General features: G+C 46.2%; 1 protein-coding gene across 1 annotated transcript; it reads left to right on the plus strand.

Moving 5' to 3' along the window:
- Window positions 1-8,461: 8,461 nt before the first annotated feature.
- LOC308302268 (caspase-3-like) lies at window positions 8,462-10,949 on the plus strand (the record flags this gene model as incomplete). Its single annotated transcript, XM_080746527.1, has 5 exons — window positions 8,462-8,501; window positions 9,205-9,333; window positions 9,494-9,672; window positions 9,986-10,118; window positions 10,702-10,949. 5 exons carry the CDS (start codon window positions 8,462-8,464, stop codon window positions 10,947-10,949), a joined length of 729 nt encoding a protein of 242 aa, XP_080602653.1.
- Between the last annotated feature and the right edge of the window lie 493 nt (window positions 10,950-11,442).

Here is an 11,442-nt window from a genome sequence, read left to right on the forward strand (position 1 = left end):
GTCTGGCTTGCTCAGGCCCCTGTGTCAGCGCAGTGCAGGAAGAAGCTCTGCAAGCTGCCTGTTGCCCCAGGCCAGATCTTTGGGCCCTCAGCTCAAGAGGCCCTGGGCCGCTGCCTTGAGGTGAAGAAGTACAAGCGTCAGTTCGCAGACTTGTGCCGGGAACCCGCACGGCAGTCAAGGCGCACGGGCACTCAACGCTCAGCATCTGGTGGTCAGAGCGCTTCATCATCGGCGGCTAGAGACTCTTCGTTTCGGCACGACCAGCCCCAACGAGCGCCCCCACAGCCCTCTTTTAGGGAGCCCAGAGGTAGGGCTCCCAGGCGTGGGGGCGGCCGATCATCCAAATCATTCAAGGGCCGGGGGAGTCGAGCGTGACTCCCCCGACCCGGGCCCCAGCCGGTTCACCCCAGAACATCTAAGCCGCTGGGAAGCCCTAACTTCGGACCCCTGGGTACTTTCCACCATATCCGGAGGATACAGGATTCAGTTCAGACGTCGGCCCCCAGCATTCACCGGGGTGAGGATGACCGTGGTCGACGATCCGCTGAGGTCTCAGGCCCTCAGACAGGAAATTACAGAGCTCCTAGTGAAGGATGCCATAGAGAGTGTACCTGGTTCAGCAAGGCTAAGAGGGTTCTACTCAAATTATTTTCTTATCCCAAAGAAGGATGGCACACTTCGGCCAATCCTCGATCTCAGGAATCTGAACCAATTCCTGAAGACTTTTCATTTCAAGATGTTGCGCCCAGTGGACGTTCTCCAAGCTGTGGCAGCAAAGGACTGGTTCACTAGTATAGATTTAAAAGATGCTTGTTTTCACGTGCCAATAGCACCAGACCACAGACAGTTCCTCCGGTTCGCCTTCGAGGGTCAGGCATACCAGTTCCGGGTCCTTCCGTTTGGCCTCTCTCTCAGCCGGGTCTTCACCAGGTTCGTAGCGGCGGCGCTGGCCCCGCTCCAGGACAGAGGGATGCGGATTCTCCCGTACCTCGACGATTGGCTGGTGTGCGCGTCGACTCGAGGACAGGTACTCAGCGACACATCGGCCCTCTTGAACCATGTGGCGCAACTGGGCATCCTGGAGCTTGTGTCTCATGTGCGGAGAAGCACCACGCTCGAGTATGGACTGCTCCTCAGGCTGCTGGGTTTACTGATATCGGTATCCAGGCTTGTACCTCTTGGGCTCCTGTCAGTGCGGCCTCTGCAGGTGTGGGTCAACGGCTTGGGCCTCGACCCCGAGTGGGATCAGGAGAGTCTGGTGACGATCTCCAGTCATCACCGTCGGTTGCTGGAGCCGTGGAGGAGAAGGGAGAGACTGTGCCGGGGCGTGCCTGTGGGTGCACTACCCTCCCGCCGGGAGTTGGTGGTGACGGACGCTTCCCTGTCAGGCTGGGGAGCCTTATGGGAGCACAGGGCAGTCAGAGGGTGCTGGGGCCCTCAGGAGAGGCGACTACACATAAATGTGCTGGAACTCCGGGCAGTGTACTTGGCCCTCAAATACTTCCTTCCTGCCTTGGAGGGGAGGCATGTCCTTGTCAAGTCGGACAACGTAGCAACGGTGTACCACGTGAACCATCAGGGTGGCATCAGATCCAAGGAGTGTCTGCTGGAGGCCCAGAGGCTCCTCAAGTGGGCTTTTCCTCGCCTTCGCAGTCTCCGGGCAGTGCACCTACCGGGAGTCTGCAACCAGGCAGCGGATTTGCTGTCCCGTCAGGATCCTCCACCGGGGGAGTGGAGATTGAACCCGGCCGTGGTCCAACGGATCTGGGAAAAGTACGGCAAGGCAGAGGTGGATCTCTTTGCCTCAAGCGAGTCAACGCACTGCCAGCAGTGGTTCTCCCTGTCGGATCCAGCCTGTCCATTGGGACAGGACGCGTTCGCTCACCCATGGCCGCCAGGCCTCTTATATGCGTTCCCTCCTTTGCCCATGCTCACGCTGACACTTCACAGGATAGCCACAGGCAGTCACACAGTGCTGCTGGTGGCTCCTTACTGGCCAGGGAGGATCTGGTTCCCCATGATCAGGCGGCTTCTCATTGGAACGCCTTGGCCCCTCCCGTCGAGGCAGGATCTCCTGTCACAGGTGCAGGGCCGCATTTGGCATCCCCAGCCAGATCGCCTTCAGCTCCATGTCTGGCCCCTGAGGGGCCAGGGTCTCTGCTAGAGTCCTGCGATGAGGCAGTTGTCCAGACCCTGCTCAACGCTCATGCGCCCTCCACAAGAGCGCTTTATGCAAACAGGTGGAAGCTGTTCTGCAAGTGGTGCGAGTCTCAACACGAGGATCCGGTCAGGTGCTCTGTGCAGAGACTGCTACGGTATCTTCAGACGTTGCTGGTCAAGGGGCTCTCGTCCTCTACTATGAAGGTGTATGTTGCTGCCATCTCAGCTCGGCATGTGCTGGTGGACGGTCGGACGCTGGGGTCTCATCCGCTGGTCAGTCGATTTCTGAAGGCAGTGCTCAGATTGCACCCCCCGCACGTGGCTAGAGTGCCCTCGTGGGACTTGCCTATGGTCCTGGAAGCCTTATGTTCTCCGCCGTTTGAGCCGCTGGAGCAGGCTGGTCTCAAGTGGCTGTCTGCTAAAACCGCCTTTCTCCTTGCCATCACGTCTGCCAAGCGAGTAGGGGAACTCCATGCCCTATCTGTCGCTATGGACTGTTAGAGGTGGTCCTCGGATGGCTCTGGGGTTACCATGTGGCCCAACCCCTCTTTCCTGCCGAAAAGGATTTCAGCCTTTCACGTCAACCAGCCTGTCACTCTGACAGCTTATGCTGCGCACCCAGGGGCGGAGGGGTCGAGTCATGATGTGCGATTGTGTCCCATTCGGGCCCTGAGGCAGTACATTGACAGCACGATGGCATTTCGGAAGTCGGATGCTCTCTTCCTCTGCTATGGAGGGCACAGGAAGGGACATGCTCTGTCCAAGCAACGTCTTGCTCACTGGATCATTGATGCCGTTTTGCAGGCTTATGAGCGGAAGGGGCTGCCGGCTCCTCCAGTGAGGTGCCATTCCACCAGGAAGGTGTCCACCTCCTGGGCGGCACTGAAGGGGGTGCCACTGATGGATATCTGTGAGGCGGCAACATGGGCTTCCCCCTCTACGTTCGCCCGCTTCTACCGGGTGAATGTTGCTGCTCCTCGACTGGTCCAGATGGCTGTGTTGTCGGCCTCCTCGACCTGCAACTGATGGTTGGTGAGTGCAGGTTCCTCGTGACCATGTTGATATGCGTTATCCACGGTGTTCATACACCGCCCTCTGGCGGTTAGGAGGTATGAAATAGAACGAGAGTTATGCATATAACTATGGTTCTATGAATACCGGATAACCGCCAGAGGTGTCTGTCACTCGGAATCCCGACGAAAAGATTTTCAGGAGGATGTTCCTTGTGTGTGTCATGCCTATGTAGGCAGTGTACGTGCACACAGGGTCACGAGTGACTATGTTGTTATTAGAATTCGACCTCTGCGCAAGCGTGTGATGTTTATCCACGGTGTTCATACACCGCCCTCTGGCGGTTATCCGGTATTCATAGAACCATAGTTATATGCATAACTCTCGGTTTTGATAGTAAGTGCGACCTACGGTCGCAACAAATCCATAGTAGAGGGAGTGACCATGAAAATTCCTATTCTACTGATACTCTGCTATCATAAGTGGAATTCCCTTCCACCCTCCATTAAAAGATGTGAAAGTCTGGTTTCCTTCAAAACTAGCCTGAATGCTGTTTACTTTCCAACTTCAGCCCCAGCGTGGCATCTCAAACTGCTGCCTCAGAAACAGCCATATAGCTTTTATAACTCAATTTAGCACAAAAGGGCCCCAAGGTAAACAAGTCTCTGTGCTTTCTTGGGTTTAAATCCTACTAGTAGAATTTGAATCTGAACTGTATACTGTCCTGGGCTGAGCTTTTCCCATGCAAACTGCTAATAAAGTTCTTCAATCGTCAATCAATCAATGTGACATCATTGCTTCAAATGCTGTAGGAGTGCACAAGTTAATAGAACTTATTGATATAACAAAGTATTAAAATGATAATACTAACAATTTAATAAAATAATCTATTAATAATTGATTGCTATTTTGGGCATGTCATTAAAGGAGAAAGTAAAAAAAAAAAAGTAAACAAACACGTAATAAAATGAAAAAAGAACATCATAGGACTCTACACTGGCTCCGGCTAGTAGAATAATAACTTTCCCATTTTGTATTAAACCACCACTTTTCAACCTACCTTCATATAATTCATCCTAATTCATGTTCATGATAAAATAGCACAGTTTTCTTCTATAACACATCGAACTTATATAGCGCTTTTCAAGGTAATCAAAGTTGCTTTACAAAACAAAATAAAAACAACTTTATTAGAACAAAGTTAAAAGGATAAAATCTAAAAAGTACATTAGCAGGGGCACACAAAGAATAAAATTAAAAACTGAAGGGAGGGTGGAGTAAAGTTAGGTAGGGAAAGCAAGTCTGAAAAGGTGGGTTTTGAGGGAGGCTTTGAACACGGCAAGGGTGGGGGCTTCTTTTACTACTTCTTCTCGGTCTGTGTCTCAGAGGAGGGCTGTGGGCAGGTCAGAAACCCATCATCCAGTCAGTGACATCATCGATGGAGAATCCAAGCTAATAGAAACTGCAGGCTTTCTATTCCTGAAAGGTTGCAATGTTAAAGTGGAAGCCATTGTTCTCACGATAATAAAAATCTAAATATTGTTTAAAAAATATTGTTTAAAAAACATCTGTCAAACGATAATGTCACTGGATGATGGGTTTCTGAACTTCCCACAGAGACACAGACAGAGTAGAAAAAATGTACGCTATTTTATCATGAACGTTATAGTGAGGGCCAATTATATGAAGATAGGGTGAAAAGTGGTGAAGTCGTCCTTAAGTATAAGTATCATTGGGTTGTAAGGGTTACTTTTAAAAAGGAATCCCCTACAGTTACAAGTTACTTGCAAAGAAAATGTAGTCAGTAACGTAAACTACTAGTTACTTTCAGTTACTTTTGGATAACTTTTTTTTTTAGCAAAACTCTCTTTAATTAAATAAAACAAGTTTTACCATTTGATAACTAGACAAGAATATTGAGGAAAAGGTCAACAGAATTTTACTTAAGCGAAGTGGCAGTACTTTGCGCTGATTCGACTTGATTATTTTATTGTTTGGCGTTAACTTGTTTGTAAAATTGATGAGGGCAAGGGGAGAATGTAATCCAGCATGTAACCCCCATCATTCAGATCCGTTACTGTAATCCAGATTACACATTTTAAAATGTAACCTGAGATTTTACAAGTTAGCTGTTTTTTTGTAATCTGATTACGTAATCCTGTTACGTTTAGAACGGGTACACATTATTGCGTATCATTATTTTATGCTTTAACTATTGAAAAATAGAAGATATACAAGCTCACAGCGCGGCACCGATTCTGCGGCATTAGATTCTATAAGTGTCTTTTGAATCCTTCTAAGGCTATTTGAAAAACCCATGTTTCTATGTCAGCAATCTGGCTAGCCATCGTCAAAGAAAAGATCCTTCTCACTTAACTGGAGCTCAGTTAGTCTGTTCTTGAGAGACTACTATGTCAGTGGTTCTCAAACTTGTTCATGTGAAGGACCCCCAAACTGATATTTATTTGGCCACGGACCCCCCATCTCAAAATATTTAATTCCAGGGACCACCCAGAAGCAAAATTTGAGTTACAAACGTTTGCTTTAAAAATACATACCGGAATATTCAAAGATTTGCACACATTTTTACGACTTTTTTAAAAATAGCAGATCTACAAGCTCGCAGCGCGGCACTCGGTGCAAACTAATATTCTAACTGGTGTATGGCTAGTGGATTCTGCCAATGTATTTCAATGGGAATGGAGCAGTTTGCTGCCATTTACTGATTTCTGCGAAAGAACGCTCCATTCCCATCTTAATGATTGGCAGAATCCACACTCATAGGTAGAATAAAAGTGCGGTGTGACAGCCCTTACAAGTAGAATTCCAAAATTTCCTTGAGTAAAAGTACAAAAGTATTGATATCAGAATGTACTTAGAGTACCAAAAGTAAAAGTACTCGTTAGGTAGAATGTCCTATTCCACAATGCGTTGCATAGCGACCCTTTGTTGAGCTTGTAGATCGGCTATTTTCGAACGGTCGAAATGTATATAAGTGGTTAATGTATGTTTGTGATAATAATCAATATCTACAAAAGTCAACAAGAACCTAAAGTTTTCAAATAAATGTAGTGGAATAAAGGTACAATATTTGGATCCGAGATGTAGTGGGGTCAGATGGAAGCAAAAGGAAATGTTCCAGTAAAGTACAAATACCTCAACATTGTACAGTAGGCCAGTGTTTCTCAACCACTGTGCCTGGGGACCTTTGGTGTGCACCTGAGAAGGGTCAAGTGTGCCCCTTGAAACTGCTTGAAAGCCAGTATTGTATTTATCATTTTAAAAAGGATTTAAACTAGTGAAAACGCACCGCGAGGCGTTGTGTGCTTGTAGATCGGCTGTTTTTACTACTGTTGTGCGACAGCCTTGTATGATGAAGCAGGGCTTTACTTTGCGAAGAAACGTACTGAAACTTGGAGATACAAGGTTTCTTCCCGACAGTGAAGAAACCTTCAGAAAGAAAGAAAGAAAAGTCAATTCTATTTACACCTCCGTATTATGTTGGTGTGCCCATGGATTCTTGGGACATGAAAAGTGTGCCCATGCAGAAAAAAGGTTGAGAAACACTGCAGTAGGCTACTTTAAAGGAGTAGTTCACCCCCAAAATGATTTTTTTCCCCCTATTGATTACTCACACCATCGAGACTTGAGTTCAATGGGGTTACATTTATTGAAATCAAATGATTGTCTTAGGAATGCGACAAATACATTCCTTTAAATTGAACTCAAGTCTCCATGGGGTGAGTAATCAATAGGAAAATAATCATTTTGGAGGTGAACTACTCCTTTAAGTAAATGTACAGTAAAAGTACATTGAAGTATTCAATATTTTAAATGTGAATGCATGGAGGAAAAGCTGCCTGTCAGTCATACAGTATCAGTATCAGTCTGTCTGTCATGCCAGTGACAGATACTGTGTGCTGTCAATCACACAGTATCCCTCCTACACATCTCTGATTGGTTCTATGCTTTAACTCTGGAAGCTTTATAAATGTAGAGAGGTATTGTAGAAGGCTCATTCTCTCCACTTTCTTCAATTGAGAACGGTAGGTTTGGTTTTTTGCTATTGATGCATGCCTGCAATGTCTGTTTCTTAACTTTGTGTGTGGACAAACATTGTTGCATTGCATGTGATTGCTAGTTGTAAATCTGCTAATGTGTGTGTGTGTGTGTGTGTGTGTGTGTGTGTGTGTGTGTGTGTGTGTGTGTGTGTGTGTGTGTGTGTGTGTGTGTGTGTGTGTGTGTGTGTGTGTGTGTGTGTGTGTGTGTGTGTGTGTGTGAGAGAGAGACATGGAGAATAGGCTATCTCCTTAAAATGCATTTGTCGTCAGTGTGTGCCACATTAAAGGGCCACTTCACCTCTGGGACAACTAGATCTTATTTTATTGTTGTTTGGGACACAATCAACACAATCCTGAGTTATTTTTTGTATTCAATCTGTGTTTTGAGATATTTTAGTATTTCAGCTGTGCTAGTGATGCGTTTTGCATCATATGATGCATTTTGCATCATCATGCTGCATCATATGATGCAAAACGCATCATCATGCTGCATCATATGATGCAAAACGCATCACTAGCACAGCTGAAATACTAAAATATCTCAAAACACAGATTGAATACAAAAAATAACTCAGGATTGTGTTGATTGTGTCCCAAACAACAATAAAATAAGATCTAGTTGTCCCAGAGGTGAAGTGGCCCTTTAAGTGAAGGTGGAGGTTGCATGTGGCCGCCAGTTGCCCATGAATGAACTAGAGGAGATGAAATAAATAAATAATAAATAATTTGATTCACTTAGTTTTAGTTTAACCTCAAAGTGTTCCTGTCTGTTTTGTTTTCTGACCGGTGCCATGTTTATGACTTCCTCCCAATCTGCAGTGTTTCGCTTTGCACCAATAGGAAATCATGTCCGACTTTGAAGCAGATACCGGGAACAATGTTGATGTTGTCGATGCCCCCTTTGGATTTTTTCGATTCTCCTCAAGGAGGTATATAGGCTGCTACACACACACGCACACACGCACGCACGCGCGCACGCACGCACGCACGCACGCACGCACGCACACACACTCTGTTGGTTGATTGCGACAAAAAAGGTTAAAATTAGCAATGCAAATACAATGTGTGTGTGTGTGTGTGTGTGTGTGTGTGTGTGTGTGTGTGTGTGTGTGTGCAGATTCAGGGGTTACCAAAGGCTACCAGAACCCGAGGCCAGCAGCAATAGGACAGAGGATGGGGTTGTCTCAGTGACCCCTGACCCCTACCGCTACAACATAGACTACCCCAGCATGGGCACCTGCATCATCATCAACAACGAGAACTTCCAAGGTAGGACTGCACCGTATGGAGAAAATATAGAATGTGCCATGAATGGACGTGGCAATGGTGTTATTATGAGATGTGCAAGATTTAGTGTTGTAACTGCTTTCGCCATGGTGTCGCTCATTTTGGACATTTTACCCAATTACATCTCAAGTGGAGGTTTTTGACCAGTGAATGTGGACATAGTTGTTTATGTCCATCACTGATTAGTAGAGAGAGAACAGTTTGAGGATCACATGGAGTTTAGGAGGTCAGAGGCTTTTTAATACTTTCCGTTTATTGAATATTTGTAAAACCCACACGCAGACGTAAAGGGTGTTCAATAGCACTGATTATTGAAATACAAAGAAACTGAATCAGAATCACGATAATCAGGATACAGGTGTATTATAGTAGCTTCACCATCTTGTCCAAATATGGACACTTCTGCCAGAATGTAAAATATCTTCCCACCACAATTGCAATTGGCCTGTGTTGGGGGGGGAGGGTTCCCGAAGTGTTCCCATTTAGATCCCGGGCTCCCCCAAGAGAGTTAGTGTCCTTGCAAGACTCTGAACCTTGCATGGTTTCCTCCGCCATCGGTGTATGAATGTGTGTGTGTGTGAATGGGTGAATGTAATGCACAATCTGTGTAAAGCGCCTTGAATAAAGGCACTATATAAATGCACCATTTACCATTTATCATGGTTATTTTCATTTGTGTCTACAGGTGCGCCTTGTCTTAAAGGCATCGCCGTGGATGCTGAGACAGCAGCAAAGACCTTCACTCGGCTCGGCTACAGAGTCAAAGTGGAACAAGATCAGACGGCGGCACAGATGAGAGACCTACTATACAATGGTATTTATAATATTATTGCTTTTACTCATTTATTTATCAACCTCAACTCGGAGAGATGAGGTTCAAAACGGGTCAACCTGGGACAGAGAGGTCTGTAGTGGTCACACACATCTACCTGTAAACATTGTCTCTGTCTGTCCTCTGATCCTCTACACTACAGTATCTCGGGAGGACCACAGTCGCAGTGCGTCTTTTGTGTGCGTGATGTCGACCCATGGAGACGAGGGGAAGATCTATGGAACAGACAGTAGAGCTGTAGAGCTGAAAGAGCTGACGGGGATGTTCAGAGGAGACCGCTGTAGGAGTCTGGTGGGGAAACCCAAACTCTTCTTCATACAGGTCAGTAACACACCTGGGGGCACGTGGCCATGGGATAGGAAGCTCAAAACTTGCAACAGCAGAACCTTTCATGGGCACGTCCCACAAATGCATGTTCCTTGCAAATGGGGCAGCATTAAAAGGGGAATAAACAGGCTAAGAAGCACAAACACACATAACACACACACAACGTTTTGTGTTATGTGTCCCGTTTTGGCCGAGTCCCACACAAATACCCATTGATTTAAGGGTCCTCGAGGGGCTGAATATATGGTCACCCTAGTTACAGTATGTTGTGTTATGTAACCTAACCAGCTGCTCTGTGTTTCACCAGGCATGTCGAGGCTCAGATGTGGACGATGGCGTTGAGACAGACTGTGACGAGACAGACGCCAGGAGTGACCAATCAGAAAATTGCAGGATTCCATTGGAGGCAGACTTCCTGTATGCTTACTCCTCATCACCAGGTAACTAGCCTGGAAACCAGACGACTATGTCATTGCAAAATAATTGCAAAATAAATAAAAGCCCTGCAGATTTGGTCTGGCACTGCTCAGTTGTGATTGGATTTCACTTCCTCCAAAGTAGTGAGGGACCAATCAGGGCCAAGTATGTTGGCCGTTTTTTATTTATTTATTCAGACCTTGGAAATGCAGGTTCCACACAGAGATTCCAGACTAATATCTACACAGTGATATGTGTCTGTTCATGCCAGGCTAGCAGTTAAACTGCATGGTGGGCTAGGCTCGGCCCATGTGGACAAAAACAAATATCATAATATAATTATATCAACATATTTTCAAATACCTCAATGTTGATATGGTGGCGTTTTAGTTTAGACTTTTTACAAAAAATACAAATAAATGGCAGATTATCTACAACTCACAACGCCTTGCGGCCCGTTTTGACCTTGTAGATCGGCCATTTCTTTTACCATTTTAGAACAGTTTTGACCATTTAAAAAAAAAAGTATTGAATGTAATGCAATGGGGAGGGGGGGTCGTTGAAATGAGAACGTTTTAATCATTGCTGTATCTCGTCACTCCTCAGGATACGTGTCATGGATGACACCACATGTTGGAGGCTGGTTCTTGCAGACGTTGTGTAAGACGTTGAACGCCCACGGTACGGTCCTGCCACTGATGCAGATCTTGACCAGAGTCAGCGGGACGGTGGCGCTGGACTTTGAAACGAGCGACAGAAAGAAGAGGCAGATGCCCTCTATCGTGTCGATGCTGACCAAAGAGCTCTACTTCCCCGCTGTCACAGGCCCTGTAGCCTGGCCGCCTGCAGTGTAGTTGGGTATCCCGCTGTCTGTCTTTCCACAGGTCCTGTAACTGGGGGGGCAAGGAATGAACAAAGGATTAAGGGACGCCGACGACGTCATTTTCTCTACCCTGCGATTCCAGACGGCAGACTGACTCACACGGGAAGTTCTGGGAAATAACATTGGTGGCTGAGAGGCGGCTGGACAGCTTACGAAGAAACACTATTTCTGAACGATAGATTTTTATGAAAATTATAGAATATATCATGTCAAACATTGTTTTCTGCTGTGTTGCTTTTCGATGTGTACGCTGTATAATAGGTTATAGAGGTATCCAAAGAGCACAAAGTGCGTTTCTGTTCCTTCCTGTCTGACAACCAAATGTCGCGAAACTATCGAGACAGAAACGATACCTGCCGCTGTTTAGATTCCTCATTAAAATGATGTGCTGTGCACGTTGAAAAGCAAGTGATTATAAAAGAAACTGTCCAATGATTAAAAACCCATCATTGGACATGATGAAA

Source organism: Nannobrachium achirus, assembly GCF_963921795.1.
Source record: "Nannobrachium achirus genome assembly, chromosome: 17".
Taxonomy (NCBI): domain Eukaryota; kingdom Metazoa; phylum Chordata; class Actinopteri; order Myctophiformes; family Myctophidae; genus Nannobrachium; species Nannobrachium achirus.